The sequence below is a fragment of the Bufo bufo genome, chromosome 2, assembly GCF_905171765.1.
Source record: "Bufo bufo chromosome 2, aBufBuf1.1, whole genome shotgun sequence".
NCBI classification, from domain to species: Eukaryota; Metazoa; Chordata; class Amphibia; order Anura; family Bufonidae; genus Bufo; species Bufo bufo.
Genome location: NC_053390.1, coordinates 703,616,769 through 703,636,839, shown reverse-complemented (window position 1 = coordinate 703,636,839; position 20,071 = coordinate 703,616,769). Strand labels below are relative to the sequence as shown.

At 40.4% G+C, this 20,071-nt stretch overlaps 1 protein-coding gene across 1 annotated transcript in view; it reads left to right on the top strand.

The window, feature by feature from the left end:
• The window catches only part of LOC120991011, a 61,744-nt gene extending 41,916 nt beyond the window's left edge, over positions 1-19,828 (top strand). Inside the window, exons 20-30 of the mRNA XM_040419900.1 lie at positions 1,158-1,286; positions 3,024-3,271; positions 5,014-5,182; positions 6,424-6,625; positions 6,765-6,895; positions 8,150-8,310; positions 9,584-9,738; positions 10,435-10,641; positions 16,236-16,330; positions 18,762-18,886; positions 19,531-19,828. Of these exons, the coding sequence (XP_040275834.1) occupies positions 1,158-1,286; positions 3,024-3,271; positions 5,014-5,182; positions 6,424-6,625; positions 6,765-6,895; positions 8,150-8,310; positions 9,584-9,738; positions 10,435-10,641; positions 16,236-16,330; positions 18,762-18,886; positions 19,531-19,790 (1,882 nt within the window). The 3' untranslated portion in view covers positions 19,791-19,828. The remainder of the gene's footprint in view (positions 1-1,157; positions 1,287-3,023; positions 3,272-5,013; positions 5,183-6,423; positions 6,626-6,764; positions 6,896-8,149; positions 8,311-9,583; positions 9,739-10,434; positions 10,642-16,235; positions 16,331-18,761; positions 18,887-19,530) is intronic.
• Positions 19,829-20,071: the final 243 nt, after the last annotated feature.

Genomic DNA, 20,071 nt, shown 5'->3' with positions numbered 1-20,071 from the left:
TTGCTGACTATGGTTAGTTCTTTGATTTACGGTGTATGAAAATATAGGTGAATGATTCTAAAGGCAATAATAATAATATAATATTTTCTTTATTGTGCATATTTTACTTATGAAATTATTTTGTTTTAGTGTAAATAAATTTTCTTTTGTGTGTCCATAACTGAATACAGCAAGCTCTTTAATAGGACAAACGCTGGCTCTATAGGGCCCCTATTGGATATCGACACTAACTGTCACTGTCTGGCCATTTAAACAGATTTGGAACAATGACTTGGGATATCAGCCTAAACCTAAGCCAAAGGGTACAGCACACGACTCAACTCAAGAGTTTTTTTTTTTACATTTTTTCTTTTTCTTTCCAAGAGCTATAACTTTTTTATTTTTCAGTTGATGTAGCCATATGAGGGTTTGTTTTTGCAGGACAAGTTATATTTTTTAATGCACCATTTTTGTGTACACATAAGTTAGGCTACTTTCACGCTTGATCTGTCATGGATCAGCAAAATGCTTCCGCCATAATAATACAACTGTCTGCATCCATTATGAACGGATCCGGTTGTATTATCTCTATAATATCCAAGACGGATCCGTCTCTAAAACCATTGTAAGTCAATGGGGGACGGATCTGTTTTCTTTTGTGTCAGAGAAAACGGATCCATCTCCATTGACTTACATTGTGAGTCAGGATGGATCCGTCTTGCTCCGGATCCCAGGACGCACTCAAAAACGCTGCTTGCTGCAACGAAACAGAACGGAATGCATTCTGGTGTACTACATTCCCTTCAGTTCCGTTTTGTCCCCATGGACAATGAATAGGGACAAAATGGAAGCGTTTTGGAATCGGCTGGGGGTCCTGATAATTTATCTGGAAGTCATCAGTTCAAAAACTCCTTTTAACTCTTTCCGGGTGGATGGAAAAAAAAAAAAAAAACACCAATACCACCCCTGTCTTTTTACATTGTAAATCTTGCAATGTTCACTTTGCGGCAATAACTGATGGAAATAATAATAAGGAAAGTGTGAACTTGGCCTTAATCTGATCAAACTAATACAAAGCTGCTGCTATATTCTTTATTTTTTTTCAGAGTTAGATGCTAAAATGACTATAGGCAGAGCAATGTGCAATTGGAAATGATCTTGTGTTTCCTTTGTGACAGGAGTGGGAAGGAAGCCATGGTACTGAATGCCAGACGAGGAGCTGTTGCGGCCAAACTTACTGCACAAGATCCAGTGGCTTCGGTTCAAGGTGTGGCTGTAACAAAGGAATATTTCCTACTGATCTGCAGGTATATAATGAATAATGCTAAATATTCCCTTTCACAGGAATGTAAGTGTTTCCTCTAAGGCTAATTTCACACAAGCAAGTTTTCCGTCCGGATGCGATCCACTTCGCTAATAAACAGAATCCAGACTGAATCCTGACCTATTCATTTCAATTGTATAGGCACGTGAGCATGGTATTTCAATGGTCATCTTTGCGCTTGTGAAAAATCACACTTTGTTCTACATTGTCCATTTTTCAAGTAGCCTTTGCCCCTTAGAAATGAATGCGGCTTCTTGAAAAACGTCAGGCATCTGGATACAATGTGTTTTTCACTGATACTTGCTAGGAGATGTTGAGTGTTATTCTTCAGTTTTTCTTCATGCACGTGAAAAATGGATGCAATCTGGTTGGAAAAACTAAAACACAGAATGCAAGTGCAGACAAAAATTATTATAGGGGTTGGCCACTTTCTGGCTATTGTTGACCAATGTGTTTGTGAGATGATTATATGGCACTTACTATTATAGCCTTTGTTGAAATTCTGCAAAATTTTCTATATTTCATAAGGTCTGCTCCCCTTGTTTGCCAGGTCAGATCAGGCAAATCACCTCCATGTGATGTCTTCTCTGTTCAAACACACTGCACCTGCCTTCTGCACTGGCAATTTTGGAAAGTTTAGGGCAGGTGCAGTGTGTTTGAATGCAGGAGACATCACATGGAGGTGATTTGCCTGATCCCATGACCATCTTATGAACAGGACCATCTTGTGGACAGCACAAAAGACAATGGCCTATGAAATATGCCATAGCAAATGGTACAGAATATCAACAAAGGATATATTGCCAGTTGTCAGTCATCCTACATACAGATTGGTCACAAGCAGTGAGAAAGTGGCCTTTAAAACGCCTTTAAATTTGCATGAAAAACTGTCCGTTTTTCACTGAACAGACCATGGCACATTCCGTATCGCTCATGTGGAAGAGGCCTTGCAGGAAACAGTTGCTTGGGTAATGATAGTTTCCATGTTCATTGATTTGGATCCCATGCCTTGTAAAATAAATATATTTAGGGGACACAATAATATATCAAAATTAAGTACGGTATTTGCAGATTATTTAGAACACAAGTTATCTGTTGCAATACAATAAATATCCATACAATATATCGATCATAAAAACAGCAAAGACATAGAGGTGATTAGGAACAGGCAAGCAGAAGAAGACAATTCAAGGAGCAATTTTATGTGTAAATGCTCTTTGAGCACTTTTTAATACCAGTACTAGTGATAGTTAACCTAACAGGTCATGGGGGTCTCAGATATGGGCATTGACTCCAAGTAAGGGCTGAATATGACATTCAATGTCCCATGTCCCCATGTGCAGTGGAGAAGTGACTGCATGTACGTTGTCTAAGTTATGAGACAATCCATTCACTATAATATAGGGTGGCAGTACATCTGTAGCCTCCTCTCTACTCCAATGGGTTAAAAGGGGCACCTCTGTTTTTGGTATTGATGTGGATCCAAATAGTCTGTGTTACAAAGCAGTTTTGGCCTCTAGGACAACAGAGCGTGCATAAGCAGCTGTGTACCGACATTACCATATCAATGCATCCACAATACAGTGGAAAATGTAGAGTAACCCAAGATTTTCATAGTCAACAGTAAGTGCAGATTGGGAAAACAGTACTCATTTCTGATAATATGGGACATAAGTAATTGGTATTTGCTCTCTAAAGTCTAATAAACACTGTATTGCAGGTATCCTTCGCCAAAATTGCATGACATGGTGCATATAGAGCTTTTCAGTGTGCACACATTTGCCTATATTCGCACAGTGAAGGGCTGCTGCAATGACTTCATTACCAAGTTTGCTGTGAATCGTCAAGGATCTCACGTGGTTGCGTTTTCTCGGCTCCCAAACGCCAATACCACTGAGATAGTAGTTTGGAATCTAGAAACAGAGGACCATAAACATATGGCAAAGTTTTCATCGGTGCCACTGGGAGGTAAGCTGGACTATGCGTGGATATTCTTCGGGATATCAAAACTATGACAGCAGTAGTAGTTTTCCGCTGAGAACAGTCGCATGGTGCTATTTGATAAGTGTGTATCAGGCACAGAAGTGTGACTATTTGTCCAGAGAAATTAACCCTAAATGAGAAGTAAAACTGATGGTCATGTAAAGAGAAAATTGTTGTTTTAGTACTAGAGATAGACTGATCATGGAATTGCACTAGTAACATAAAGAATGTGAGACCTCCATGACATTGCTTCCTCTTTAAGAACTGACCTGAATAGCAGGAGCATGGTCATAGTCATCCATAGTCCTTGATGCATAGCCTTGTGAACAGCACTGAACCACTGGGGAATGTAGACCAAAGCAACACCTCAACCAAGGCAACCACAGAGAGTTTCCTAGCATTTACGTACTAATTATAATGTTCAGTACCCAAACCCATGGTCAAGTCACATTATTATGACCACTTCCTACTTTCAGCATGTAGCTCATGAAGGAAGTCAGGTGTTGTGAGCTGCTTGGTGTCTTCACACATATCCCTCGTTGTTGCCATGGGTAAAAGGTATGATTTATCAAAGTTGCAGAAAAGAATGATTATTGTGTTTTGGGCCAAGGGTGGAAGTATTTCTGAAATTGCGCAGTTTGTGAACTGTTTGCATGCTGCTGTGATAAAAGTGTAGAGTGAGCAGACAAATGGCACCATTGCAAACAATCGACATGGAAACTGCAGAGCACCTCATGCCATGGATGTCAGAGGTGAATGTTGGCTACGAAGGTGCGCAAGGGCAAACCAACATGCTACAGTGGAGCAGCTGACTGCCAAAATGAACCAGGGAGCTACCAGACGTTTGTCTAAAACAACAGTTCAGGGAACCTTACTGCATATGGGGCTCTGAAGCAGACGGATGGTCACTGCACCTCTGCCAGCAAAGTTGCATCAGCAGAAAAGCTTACATTTCCGTTGCAGTATCAGAATAGGACCTCAGCTGATTTGCAAAGGGTTGTGTTCTCTAATGAGTGATGAGATGTTTAATGCCTCATCGAATAGATGGACTTTGGCGTGTCAGGCAAGAAACATCAGAGAACAAATACCCTGCAACCACTGCTGGAAGAACACAAGCTGGTGGTGGCAATGCTATGGTCTGGGGAATGTTCATGGCATTCACTGGGCCCACTCATCCATGTAGAAGGGGCTCTCAAATGATTTGGGTATGAATCCATTCTTACAGATCACGTAGACCCATACATGCTGATTGTCCTCCCTTGGGTGGTCGTGCATGGGATATTCCATCAAGACAATGTGACATGTCACATGGCTAGAAATATCCAACCTCGCTTGGAACAGTATGACCAAGACTTCCAAGTACTTCCCTGGCCCCCTAATTCCCCAGACTTGAACCCAATTGAGCAGCTGTGGGACCACAGACAATCCTCATGTTCACTCTATGGATCCTTCCCCATGCACCCTCCAGCAGCTGTGGGATGCACAGCAGTCAGCATGGCTCCAGATATCTGTAACAACCTACCAGGACCTTAATGAGTCACTCCCAGCCCATCTAGTTGCTGTCCATGCTGCACATGGTGGTTACACTGGATATTGGTTGGTGGTCATAATAATGTGAGCCGACTGTGTAGTAACGTTACATTCTAGCTTGTCTTAAACTCTTTACATGTACAATGATCTTATGTACACAGGTGCCATTTTAACATATTTTCGTGTCAATGTCTTAGGAGTGTGCTTTGATCTTCGGTACTGCCTAGCTTTCTGTGAAGGAGAGCACGTCTTACGATCATGGAATTTAGCTAACCGTATAAATGACCAGTCTCTGACCGTCAACATCAACAATGCAAAGGTAGCCGATGGGATTCAAGAGATTGTTACAATGAAGAACTTTCCCAGGTAATCCCTTACATAGGCACCATTGTTTCAACAAACTTTTACTAAATCAATAGTACAAGCAAATATAAGAAAAGAGAAAAAAGCCTCCTACTCCAATTAAGAGCCATGTCATCTCCTCCTCCCCTGCTTCCTGAAATGACCATACACTCAATTTACTGCTTCTTCTGAGGGGGTCCAGCAGAGAGACAGAGGAGCATGGGTTTATCTTCTCAGTGTGGTAGCAGAAAGGAGTGGAGCTTGTGTGCATCAGGAGCAATGGTGATGCTCTCATATGCACCTAATATGCATATTAAGAAAAAGTATCATAACTCGGTAACACAGCCTAGGATCAACAAAACAAAAACAGCATTTTAATCAGATAAACCACAGCCAAATCTCTATGCAAACAGCTGGATAAAGAGGTCGTTGGTGGCAGATTCCCTTAAAGCCTGAAGTAAAATATATCAAAATGACTCATTTTATATATCTACATCAATATTGCCCATACATTGTATAAAAATTGTATTCTAATCAAATGTATTTGCTAAAACCAGGAGAAAACTTTAATGATTTTCACAATTACTTTCATATGTAATTGTGAAGAAATGCTACCTGGTCACTGGCTGCTGGACTCTCCAATTAGGATCAAAGTCTTATACAGACACCTTTTTGACAACATATTCTATATCTTTAACAAATATATACTACTTATGCTTAATATTAAAAGGCGGAAAAGAAATTCCAGTGTAATAGACTATAGTTCTTAAAGGGAATCTGTCAGCAGGTTTGTACCTATGAAACCAGCTGACCTGTTACATGTGCACTTGGCTGCTGAAGACATCTGCGTTGGTCCCATGTTCATCAACATCATCACATCTGGTCCTGTCATTCTAAGTGCATAGGGCGCGGGAGTTGCAGAGAGAACAGAGTCTCTAAGTGTAATGGCAACGCCCCCATTGCTCCTAGAAGCTAATTTGCATAAATTAAAACATAATCTTTCCCTTAAAGGGTGACACATATGAACATGGGACCAACACAGATGTCTTCAGCTGCCAAAAGCACATGTAACAGGGCAGCCAGTTTCATAGGTACAAACCTGCTGACAGATGCCCTTTAATAATGTACTGTAATAATGGACATTTCCAGTGCAATGGACGCAATCCATTCTACTCAGGCAGCCATGCATGTTGTCTACAATGTTATAAAACATGGTGATAATGACTTGTCCGTGCTGTAAATGTCTTCTGTTTTGCTGTGGACAGATATGCGGTCTGCAGAAGTGTGAGGCCTGGGGTGATCACTGTCTGGAACATTGTGAAGTCAAAGTGTAAAAGCAGTGCTGTGCGCGTGGAGCGAGGATTGATGGAGAGCAACGACATTGTGTTAGTCAGAGACATGAAGCTTTACATCCTCACTGACAGGGGTATGGCCTCATTCACTGACACTCCCAGACCTATATTTCAGGTGAGAAGAAATCCATGACTATTTTTGAGAAAGCCATTTTGCTATGTGAATGGCAGTAGATTGTTTGAACGTATCTTCTGGGAGCTGTGTAAAGTAGGTGGTCACTCTGTATAATTGTATAGCTACTTTGTCTTCATAGACTCTTCTCACTTATGATTTGCTGAAGAAAAAATACGTCCGCCGGCAGACAGGCCTCTATGTTATACCTTGTCCTAAGCATGAGTACAGGGTCCTGGACAAAGGACTACTCCTGGGGCTTTCAGAAAATAGGTGAGAATGTGGAATAATCTACAGTGGGAGGGATAGATTTTCTATTCATGTGGGCATAGCCAAGTGTTCATCACGTATATGATACAAATGAAAAATTATATGTGCTTGCATTACAATGCCTTCCCCCATGCCTGATGCCATACATCTAGCACTTAAACCAGGTTTTCCAGGAGTTAAAGGGGTTTTCTGGTTCTTTTATATTGAAGGCCTATCCTCCAGGTAGGCCATTCCGCATCCCTGCCAATCGGCTGTTCTGCTGTAGCTCCAGCACCAGAGGTTGAGGCCCAAACTACACAGCTCCATTGGTTAGCTGGTTACTGCAGCACTGCTCCCATTGCAGCGAATAGCAGATCAGCCATGGGCAGACTGGCCATAGACTCTACAGGGAAATTTCTCAGTTGGCCGATGCCCTGACAACCGCCCAAGCCCTCCTCTTGGCCGACAGCCAGATAATAAAGATCTGATGCTCTCAGCATTATATAAAGTGGGCAGTATTTTCTGCCGCACTGTGGTATTTGGTTCTGGGGCAGTATTTTGTTCTGCACTATGGTATTGTTTGCCCCTCCGACTTCAGTTGCCCTGCCTTCTGTCAATTTGGACCCGCCTACAACATGGGGCCACTTTTTTTTTTCCAGGGCCACTTTAAGTTCCCAGTCCGCCCCTGAGATCAGCTGTTGGAATAGACCACGCTCCTTGGGTGAGCACTGCGTACTTTTGCTTGGCCTGTGACATAATGTCCAATTCTGCAGATGAGCCTCATTCCAGTGAATAGGACTGAGCTAGACAATGCTGTGCTCAGTACTGTGCACCAGGAACAGGCCACAACGCTAGTCCAAGCTCCCCGGCTTACTCAAAAGGCTGATCATCAGGGGTGCTAGAAATCAGACCCCTCACAATCTGATATGGATGACCTATCCTAAGGATAACTCCAGGAAAACCTTTTGAATGTACAAACCTTCTTGTTTCTGCACAAAGCTGGCGTCAGCACCATGCATACCTGGACAGATGTCTGGGCTTAGAAACTCTGCTTACGGAAAACCATGGTGATTTGGACATGCTCTCAAGCTGAAGGTGGATTAGATATGTGGCAAATGGCACTCTGCTGCCCAAAAGCCCATGTGCACTTGTAGCCAGCCCATTCCCTGTGTATTTTTATATCCAAAAGAGATGATCTTGCCATATTATGTTAAGTAGGAGGGGGTCGAAAATAAAATGTTAACCCATAAATAACCCATGTCCTTTGCTGTTTTGTAGGGATCATTTTGTTATTTGGAATATGGAGACAGGCTTTATAAAGGATCGGCTAAGGCCACAATTTAAGTCTTTGGCCCTGGACATAATGGCAGACAATGACATATCTAAGGAAACTATTAAGAAAAAAGTGAAGCAGCGAAAGAAGAAAACGAATGAGACAGGTAAAAACAGATCTCACTTTCACTTATTCAGGTGCAACAGAATTCTGCTATCAGGAAGTATAAAATATCCGATATATAATTCAGCAGTGGCAGGTTATATTTTCACTAATTACTATGCCTTATCGGTAGTTTATATACAGTTGTTGCCATGAAAGCCATACATTCCCTGGCAATTCTCAACTTTTTATTGTAAATTATATATTGGATTGATATAAAAAATCTTGAGCTGCAGACTACAATATTAAAACTATTTATCTAAATGTTTTATTTATTGATTTATTCTTAAGTTTTTTTAAGTAAATTAATAAACTTCTCTTTTTAGCTTCCTTTTTAGTCATTTAACAGTCATATTTAGATAACTTTAAAAGTGTTTTCAATGACTTTTTTAATGATGGAACAATTCAAATTCCAGTGTCTAGAATTTTGTAATTTATTCCCTGTTTAATTTCTATACCGATCCACCAATTTTTGGCAGGGGTCACGCGACCCATTCTTTCCTTTTCAGGTAGCACTCTAGATCATGTGCCATACATTTGACATGTGATGTCAAGTAAAATGTGCTAAGAGGATTGGGTGGCAAAAAATTATAAAACCACCACTATTAATCTATGTTTATTTCAATAGTAAATTGGCCTTCACAACATGTTTGAAATTTTGGAACTCCTGGACAACCCCTTTGAGGGGAGATCAAAAACTGCTTGCAATTGTGCTATGCCCATGTTTGACAATGCTGTTTTAGGAGGTCCTTGAGATGTTTTAATTGCTAAAAACTCAAGGACAAAACTTACCATTGCAAATCCACACCAATTTCCAGTAAAATAGCGTGCAGGTACATATGACTTTACTCTTTGCATTGGTGTTATTTTTCTCTCAGTCAATTACAGGTTTCTAGTGATACACTGATGAATTCGCTCAGTGAGGCCTAGTTCACGTGTTAGTGTTTTGGTCAGTGTTCAATCAGTGAGTTCCACAACGATTGTGAGCCAAACCCATGTGCAGGTTAAAAACACAGAACAGGAGCAAATCTTTGCATTATTCCTTCTCTTTGTGTAGACTCCGATCCTGGTTTGGGCTCCAAAACTGACCAAAACACTAGGTGAACTAGGTCAAAGACCATATTAGAAAAAAAGAAAAAAACGTAAAAATATTAGGTATAACATATGACTTCTACAAATCGACATTCTTAAAACTTGACTGTATGGCATGTTGGCTTTGGCTTCCTCCCAGTGTGTACACTGTACATGAAACAAACTAGGTATTATTGTAATTTTAGTTATTATCACACCATGGGAAAGACGCAACGAGACCAAAACTGCAAAGCAACGCAGGAAGGAGAGGGAGATAAAGCAAGAGATGGAAAGGATCCAACAGCTGGCTAATGAGAAGAACAACGCTATAGATCAGTACCTCTTGAGTGAGGATGAAAAGGTAATACCACCTATTAGAAAACATCCAAAAATATACAAATAGCAAAAGAAGGGTGAAGGCAAAATTATGAAAATCATAAAATAGGAGACTTTCCTCAAGATCTATCCATCCAGCCAAAGTCAGAGACTTGAAGTCATTAAAGCCATTGGGCATCAACCATATGGTAGTTGAAGCTGATGTGAAAAATGTAAAATGCTATGGGAGTGATTTTTATGCTGGTCTTTAATTTACCTCTGCGTTGCCGTAAGATTAGGCTAATTTATGACTTTTATGAATTTATGCCTCTAACACGCTCCTACTTTGCTTCCGTCCCACCCAACTGCCAAACGCGGCATAAAACTGGCTGTGCGACTAAATATTGTCGCCCAACCAGTTAAAAAGGGACTTGCGACTATAATTATGAGTAAACAAGTTGCATTTCCCTTAATAAATGACCCCCTATATGTTAAAGTTCTCCAAAACTGGAAAAAGGTGGCTGCTTTTTCCTAAAACAGTGCTAACAGTTGTAATACCACACATAACTTATGGAATGGGGTGGCACTGTTTTTGGAACAAAACAACCCTGAATATCTTGTAAATGTAATATTTTTCTTTTAAAATAAATAATAAATAAATAAATCAGAAAAAACTATTGTCTCTTTTCTATAAAGTCTTTGGTTGAGTCCGGTGCACCCTGATCACTCTGATATTTTGCAGGTGATCGTATGCTCATACTATGCCCACCACCTCTGTGTGTTTAGCCTGGAGACCGTCACCCACCTGCATACTCTGGAGGACAAGACATCAATGCTCTTTTTACATAATGCTGCTCTGACATACAATGGCAGTTTCTTGGCTCTCTCCAATTACTGTGATGCTGACAAAACTAGCTATGTAACTTTATGGGATCTTCAGAATGGACTGGTAAGATATAAGGGATATTGTGTCTCTGTGTTTTGTAGTTGACAATCATTGATAACAAAAGCATTTACCATTGTATTCCAGTAATAAAAATGGAAATCCTCAAATCCCTGGACCCCAGAGAATGTTGGAAATGGGGCATTTCTAAACCTGAAATTATCTAGTCTATTTCAACAAAGAGGAGGAAACCAAGGCACACTCACAGAAGGAAACCACAAATTAAAGGAGTCTCACTAAGGCCGGGTTCACATCTCAGTTGTGAACTCCGGCACCTTATCCAGTCACTGTATACGGCATATATGTCGGCTTTCGGCCAGACAAAAAATACTACACGCAGCATGCACGAAAGTCGGCATATATGCCGGAAGGCCATTGGATCCTATTATAGTAAATGAGGATCTGGCGGTGCACGGTGACATCCGGGTAAACTGCAACAGAACTACAGTGTCCGGCTTCACCGGAACAGACTATTGGAGTTCACAGCGCAGATGTGAATGTGGCCTAAGCAGGGGCGGACTGGGAATTCAAAGTGTCCCTGGAAAAAATACTAAAAGTTGCCCCGTTTTGTAGTTAAGTTTGAACTGATGGAAGGCAGGGCCAGCAATACCATACTGTGGCACATTATACAACCCCAACAGAGCCAAATACCACAGTCCATCACATAATACTGCCAGCAGCACAAAATACATCCCCAAAAACTTCCACTGGGCAGCCTTGCGGAGGGCTGAGGCGGCCCAATGGGCATCGGCCCACTGCGAAATTTCCCTGTAAGGTCTATGGCTAATCTGCCCCTGGGCCTAAGGCAGCCCCTTTCCATATGCCCTTAGTGTTAATTTGTCAGTAATTGACACAAACGCACATTTTTATTATTGATTAATAGTGACTCTGGCATCTAAGTGGTTTGACAGAGGGGGTTCCCACTGTCCCCATTGGCGCCGACAAATGCGATGACAGGGTTCCAATGGTTGCTCTGGCAGCCAGGGGCCTAGCAAATGCACCCAGGCCTGACATGGATGTATTCCTGTTAGGTAGTGCCCGAGGCATGGCTTAACAGTCTGCCTGTCAGTTTGAGTGACAGGTGATAATGCTTTGGTATACAGAGTATGCCAAAGCATCACATAAGTGATCAAATGATTGTACTGTAAAGTCCCTTAGTAGGACTAAAAAAAATTGTTAATATTCATAAAAAAAGTAAAAAAAAAAACATATTTACCGGTAAAACTTTTTTCCATAAAATCAAAAAACACATTTATCACTGATTAAAAATGAAAAAAATAATAATTCCCTACACATGTTTGATATCATCGTGTCCATAACGACCTGATCTATAAAACGGTCATGTTACTTTACCCGAACGGTGAACGCCATAAAATAAAAAAATAAAAAACTATGATGAAATTTAATTTTTGCCCACCTTACTTCCAAAAAAAGGTAATAAAAGTAATCATAAAAGTCGTATGTACGCCAAAATAGTACCAATCAAACCGTCACCTCATCCTGCAAAAAATGAGACCCTACCTAAGATAATCGCCAAAAAACTGAAAAAAACTATGACTCTCAGAATATGGAGACACTAAAACATGATTTTTTTGTGTTTGTTTCAAAAATGAAATAATTGTGTAAAACTTACATAAATAAAAAAAAAAGTATACATATTAGGTATCGACCACGTCCGTAATAATCTGCTCTATAAAAATATCACATGACCTAACCCCTCAGGTGAATACTGTTAAAAAAATATATAAATAAAGGTGTAAAAAAAGCTATTTTTTGTCACCTTACATCACAAAAAGTGTAATAGCAAGCGATCAAAAAGTCATACGCACCCCAAAATAGTGCCAATCAAACCGTCATCTCATCCCGCAAAAATCATACTCTACCCAAGATATTTGCCCAAAAACTGAAAAAACTATGGCTCTCAGACTATGGAGACACTAAAGCATGATTTTTTTGTTTCAAAAATGAAATCATTGTGTAAAACTTACATAAATAAAAAAATAGTATACATATTAGGTATCGCCACGTCTGTGACAACCTGCTCTGTAAAAATATTACATGATCTAACCTGTCAGATGAATGTTGAAAATAACAAAAAATAAAAACGATGCCAAAACAGCTATTTCTTTTTACCTTGCCTCACAAAAAGTGTAATATAGAGCAACCAAAAATCATATGTACCCTAAACTAGTACCAACAATACTGCCACCCTATCCTGTAGTTTCAAAAATGGGGTCACTTTTTTGGAGTTTCTACTCTAGGTGTGCATCAGGGGGGCTTCAAATGGGACATGGTGTCAAAAAAACGGTCCAGCAAAATCTGCCTTCCAAAACCATATGGCATTCCTTTCCTTCTGCACCCTGCCGTGTGCCCGTACAGAGGTTTACGACCACATATGGGGTGTTTCTGTAAACTACAGAATCAGAGCCATAAATATAGAGTTTTGTTTGGCTGTTAACCCTTGCTTTGTAACTGGAAAAAAATTATTAAAATAGAAAATCTGCCAAAAAAGTAAAATTTTGAAATTGTATCTCTATTTTCCATTTAATCTTGTGGAACACCTAAAGGGTTAACAAAGTTTGTAAAATCTGTTTTGAATACCTTGAGGGGTGTAGTTTCTTAGATGGGGTCACTTTTATGGAGTTTCTACTCTAGGGGTGCTTCAGGGGGGCTTCAAATGGGACATGGTGTCAAAAAAACCAGTCCAGCAAAATCTGCCTTCCAAAAACCATACAGCGCACCTTTCCCTCTACGCCCTACTATGTGCCCGTACAGTAGTTTAGGGCCACATATGGGGTGTTTCTGCAAACTACAGAATCGGGGCAATAAATATAGCATTTTGTTTGGCTGTGAACCCTTGCTTTGTTACTGGAAAAAATGGATTAAAATGGAAAATTTGCCCAAAAATCAAAATTCTGAAATTTTATCACCATTTGCCATTAACTCTTGTGGAACACCTAAAGGGTTAACGACGTTTGTAAAATCAGTTTTGAATACCTTGAGGGGTGTAGTTTCTAGAATGGGGTCATTTTTGGGTGGTTTCTATTATGTAAGCCTCACAAAGTGACTTCAGACCTGAACTGGTCCCTAAAAAGTGTGTTTTTGAAAATTTCTTTGCTTCTAAAGATTTGCTTCTAAACTTCTAAGCCTTGTAACATCCCTCAAAAATAAAATATCATTCCCAAATTGATCCAAACATAAAGTAGACATATGGGGAATGTAAAGTAATAACTATTTTTGTAGGTATTACTATGTATTATAGAAGTAGAGAAATTGAAACTTGGAAATTTTCAATTTTTTAAAAATTTTGGGTAAATTTGCAATTTTTTTTATAAATAAAAATGAAATTTTTTTTACTTCATTTTACCAGTGTCATGAAGTACAATATGTGACGAAAAAACAATCTCAGAATGGCCTGGATAAGTCAAAGTGTTTTAAAGTTATCACCACTTAAAATGACACTGGTCAGATTTGCAAAAAATGGCCTGGTCCTTAAGGTGAAATATGGCTGTGTCCTAAAGGGGTTAAGGACCTTGCCATTTTTCACCTTACAGGGGTAATCCCTTCTGAGACAATGGGGGCATATCGCCAGATAGGTGGCATATTGTCTGATAGGTGCAGGTGCCACCACTGGGACCCACACCTATATCGAGAATGGATCGAAGAAAGTGGTGGTGGGAGGACCCCGGGGTTTCCCAACCGTACTCCCGCATAGAAGTGAATTGGAGCACACCGCACTTGCGCGGCCACCGCTCGGCTATTTTCGACGGCCCTATAGAAATGAATGGAGGGCAGCCACGCAGGCACAGTGCACCCTCCGGGACTTTGCCAGCTGCCTTTACGAGATAGGTGCGGATCCCATTGTCTGAAATGGGAATACCCCTTTAAGGACCAGGCCGTTTTACTTTATGTAGTAATAACTCCAAAATGCTTTTACTTATCCAAGCGATTCTGAGACTGTTTTCTCGCGATACATTGTACTTCATGATAGTGGTAAATTTGAGATGATATAATTCACCTTTGTTTATAAAAAATTCCAAAATGCTCCGAAAATTTAGAAAAATTAGCAATTTTTAAAAATGTTTTATTCTTTGCTTTTATGGGTACTTTCACACTAGCGTCGCTGGATTCCGTCACTGGTACTGCCTGCCGGATCCGGCAATCTGTATGCAAATGGATACCATTTGTAGACTGATCCGGATCCGTCTCACAAATGTATTGCAATACCGGATCCGTCTTTCCAGTTGTCATCCTGAAAAACGGATCCGGTATTTATCTTTTTCACATTTTTAAAGGTCTGCGCATGCACAGACCGCAAAACCGGATCAGTTTTTCCGGAACACTTAGGGCCGGATCCGGCATTAATACATTTCAATGTAAAATAATTCCGGAATTTTGGACGGAGAAAATACCGCAGCATGCTGTGGTTATTTCTCCGTCCAAAAACCGTACAGTCACTGAACTGAAGACATCCTGATGCATACTGAATGTATTGCTCTCCATTCAGAATGCATAAGGATTAAACGGATCAGTTTTTTTCCGGTATTGAGCCCCTAGGACGGAACTCAATACCGGAAAAGAAAAACGCTAGTGTGAAAGTACCCTAAGGCCTCATGCACACGACCGTTGTTTGGGTCCGCATCCGAGCTGCCGTTTTGGCGGCTCGGATGTGGACCCATTCACTTCAATGGGGCCGCAAAAGATGCGGACAGCACTCCGTGGCTCCGTTCCGCGGCCCCGCTAAAAAATATATAACATGTCCTATTCTTGTCCGCACTTTGCGGACAAGAATATGCATTTATATTGCCGGAGCCCGTTCCGTTCCGCAAATTGCGGAAGGCAACACGGGCGGCTTCTGTTTTTTTGCGGATCCGTGGTTTGCGGACCGCAAAAAACGGCACAGCCGTGTGCATGAGGCCTACGACAGATAAGGATACCGCATAAAAGAGTTATTACTTTACATTTCACATATGTCTACTTTCATGTTTGCATCATTTTGTAATTATAATTTAGGTTTTTAGGATGCAAATTTTAGAAGCAAATTTTCAGTTAGGAAGTCACTTTGTGGCGCTTACATAGTAGAAACCACCCATAAATTTTACACAATAAAAGCATTTTTGAAAGAAAAACAATCATTTTTGTGTCTCCATTTTCTGAAAGCTTTATTTTTTTACTTTTCGGGCGATTGTCTTATGTTGGGGCTAATTTTTTTGCAGCATGAGGTGACGGTTTGATTAGTACTATTTTGGGGTACATATGGCTTTTTGATCGCTTGGTATTACACTTTTTGTGATGTAAGGTGACAAAAAATGCCTTTTTTGGCACCGTTTCTTTTTTTCTTTTTTACGGCGTTCACCTGATGGGGTGGATCATGTGACGCTGATCAAGACAGCGCATGTGGGGCAGGGGACGGACTGCAGGACTCTGCTAAGTACTGGCAATTTAGGATGAGCATTCTCATCCAAGGTCCTTAATCTGTTAACTTAGTTTTTAGAGGGGTTTTTGTAAGAAATGGCGCTGATGTTTTGATGATCATCTTTTAATCTGTAATCCGTGTTTCTATGTTTCTAAGTTTGAAGTCTTATGAAATTTCTCTGTAGGTCAAGAAAAGACTGAAAAATGAACCAAATATTTGTTGTGTGTCTATCACCGACGAAGCTGACAGAATTGCTTTTGGAGTGTCTTCTGAAAACATGTAAGTGGAAAACATTAATATTTTTTCATCAAAACTAAGTGGACCACTAACGTTTAAAAAAAAATCAATACTAGTGTTGGTCGAGCACCAAAATGCTCGTGTGCTCGAGTAGAACACTTCCCGATGCTCGGGTGCTCTACAGAGCACCCGAGCACAAAGGAAGTCAATGGGAGAACCCGAGCATTAAACCAGGCACCCCCTGCTCTGAAGAGGGGAGGGTGTCGGGACTCTAGTTCGGCTTAGGAGTCCCTGCTCTGACTCCATCTATAGCTATGTCCATATATGGAGTCAGTGCTTGGGGACACCCAGTGTCAGGAATCAACCTGCTATGTCTGTTTAGTTCAGATTGTCTTGCCCTCAAGTTCTTCCTCAGTTAAGATGGTGGATTGTGTCTCAGCTTGGTGCTATCTTACTTCCTGTTTCACATTTAAACCTTTCAAGCCTGTTACTAATTGCTTAAGTATTGTGTTTAGCTTCTGCTTGTGCAGTCCTCTTGCTTGGAACTAGCTCTCTGGTTTGTTCCTCCTTGCGGTTTACCCTGCTACTCTGTGACATCCTGCTACCTCCTGTTGCCGACCCGGATTGCTTGACTACGTTTTTGTGCCGCCTGCCCTGACCCATTGCTCGTCTGACCTCAGCTCTACTGCATCCTTCGGTCCTGCACCGTTGCCTGGCTCTGCTTCATCCTTCTGTCCTGCAACCTCCTATTCAAGCTTCCGGTGCTTCCTGTGTTTAGGCTTTGTCCCTGCCAGACTGGCCATGCGGATCTATAGTGTAGTGGTTAACATTCTTGGCTGTAATGTAGAAGGTTGTGAGTTTGAATCCTGCCAGAAACTTTTCAGAAATAGAGGCTAAATTAGATTTAAATACACTGGGTGTCACGATACTAGTGGAATACTGCTGGAATCCAATGGCATTAGATTTAAATACACTGACTCGAGCATCGCGCTCGAGCACACGCAATATTCGGCCGAACACCGCGATGCTCAAACAACTGGTGTTCTATCAAGCATGCTCGCTCAACACTAATCAACACCACAAAAATGTATAATTTTCTGGGCCTTTGAAAAAACGATCCAGACTGAACTGCTGCATATTGAATTTCAACAACGTTTTGTTGGGACCCCATGGATATTAACTAGTATGCCTTCTTTTAAGTTTATGTGACAAAGAGGTCACAAAAAGATAGGCCATATTCAGACATTGCATGCTTAATGAAGAACCCCAACTGCATGTATGATTTAACGGGCATTGTGGATTTCAGGGCATCCTGCAGATTATAAAATACACAGGAGGCCCATTAAGTTTTGGAAAGGTTGTAGATTTTCACTTTGAATTGACAAAATCCGCTTTGTAAAACTCTTTCTACATCTCAGCTCACCCTGGTCTAGCTGTTAATCATGCTCAGCATCTTGCTTTTTATGGCAATGAATCTCTAATAGCATATACAGTTTTACAATTCTATACTTCTTTTCTTGCACAAATTCAACCATTTTTTATGAAATCATATGCACCTGTGCATATTAATTTAGCAGCATCAGTTGCTTGCAAGTTCACATTTTTATATTGTGGCGAGTACAGAGGTGTTCCAGTTTAGGGACAACATACATGATTTTCAGTAGTCCTACATGTTCAATGATTTAGTAGTATTGTTTTAATACTTTGTAAATACATTTAAAGAGTACCTGGGTTTAAAAAAAAGTTTGTATAATGGCTGTACTTTTTTGTATAACTATAACTGTAAAGAAACAGTTTTTTTGGGCTTCCCTAATGTTTCTTTTAGCCATATTATTCCCTGTTTCGGCTGCACAGCTAGATGCAATTCTCTCACAAGCAGGGGGTGTCTCCCTCTGTGAAATGTGCCAGCACTGTACTGCTGTAACATTCATTCTCTTACTTCCCACTATGTTTGTTTTCACTCCGAAGTTTACAGAACAGATAAAGAAGGGGGACATCACACATACAGAAAGTCAGGAGGCTCTTTTATCAAGCTAAGCTCTGAAATGCCACCACCTCCTCTTTGCCATCTTCTGCATCTCAGTTATTAGGGACGGATCTTGCTTGACAACAGACAGTGAACTGCAAATTAGGTGGAAGTGAGACCCCTAGTGGCCATGACTTTACAGCTTTGTTCAGGTGGATGCAGGCATTCTTTAAATGAAGTGATTTAGAAATGTGATAGTTACACTATTCTCTATTAAATGAAATGAAATTGTGTGAAAGTACGGTGACCCTTTAACATAGATATGCTAATTTTTCTTAGCATCAAGGCACATGATGTGGATATATATATATATATATATATATATAGTGTATATGCAGGGGTTAAAAACATTCCCTTCCTATTTGGCGAATTGTAATCGATTGGCCAATGTTAGGTGACTTATGTCCTATTTGGTATATTAACACTGTATTTGTCTTTTCATTATAGACTGAAGGTCTGGGATCCTTTCAGGCGTAAACACAAGATAATTCCAGGATATGAAAACCTCTGTCTTACAGTACACAGCAAAATACAAATCATAGAAAGAGGATCAAAAGCAATCTTACTATCAGGTAAGTGTACACAGCTCTGTGAATACCTGTAAGACAATAGTGAATAGGGTGTGGGGTGTTTGGATGCATGAAGTCTAAAACAATTTTGTTAGGGCTCATGCATACGGCCCTTGTCGTTTATGAGGTCCGTAAATTGCGGATCCACAAAACACGGATACCAGCCATATGTGTTCCACATTTTGCGGAACAGAACACCCTGCCCTCTATAGAACTGTCCTATGCTTGTCTGTAAAACAGACAAGAGTAGGACATGTTCTATATTTTTTGTAGGGCCGTGTGCTGTCCGCATATTTTGCATCCCCATTAAAGTTAATGGGTCCGCATTCGATCCACAAAAAATGTGGATCAGATGCAGACAAAAAGTACTTTTGTGTGCATGAGCCCTTACATACATGTATTATGTTCCTGTATGCTGGGATTGGTCTTTTGAGAGCAGCATGTGTAAACTGTGAAATAACCTTCTGCAGAGAACATTACATTTTTTATTGTCTCTTGAGGACATCAATCCAGTCAACATGTTGCAGATATATTTCTGTGTATATTACATAACTATATGCTAAATATGCACAAGGTGATACAAAACATCTATATTGATGGTTTACATGAAAGATAGACATTGTGTTCTATGTTTTGTCTATCCGTAGGTGATGTCAGCTTGTGGGACCTGGACAATGGAACTGTGGTTTCAGTTTTCACCCCTGATAGTAAAATCTGTTGTTTGACCTTTGCTGCTGACAGAAAAACCATTCTGATTGGCATGAGCGATACACCTTCACTTGTCACCCTCAAGATTGCGTCCAAAGATAAAGACAGCTCTTATTATGTAGGGACAGATCTATTTGGAGAAGAATCTACAAGTAGCGAAGATGAACCTGATGAGAAAGACCAACCATTAAGGATCTAAACTACAAAATGATAATGAATCTAATATATAAAACTGAGTGTATGTGTGTGTGTGTATGTATGTATGTCCACTAAAGGAATCCGCACCGTCGCATTTACAATAAAAAAAATTGTCACACAGGTACATCAGGTGTCCGGGAAGGTTTTAGACCAAGTCTCAGCTCTCTAGGACGTACCGTTCCTGAGATATTCCCAAAAAATGCATTAGCCAATAGAAGCTTGGTCACATGACCCTCATCAGCCAATAGAAGCTCACAGGCCGTTAATCTCCACATACACAGC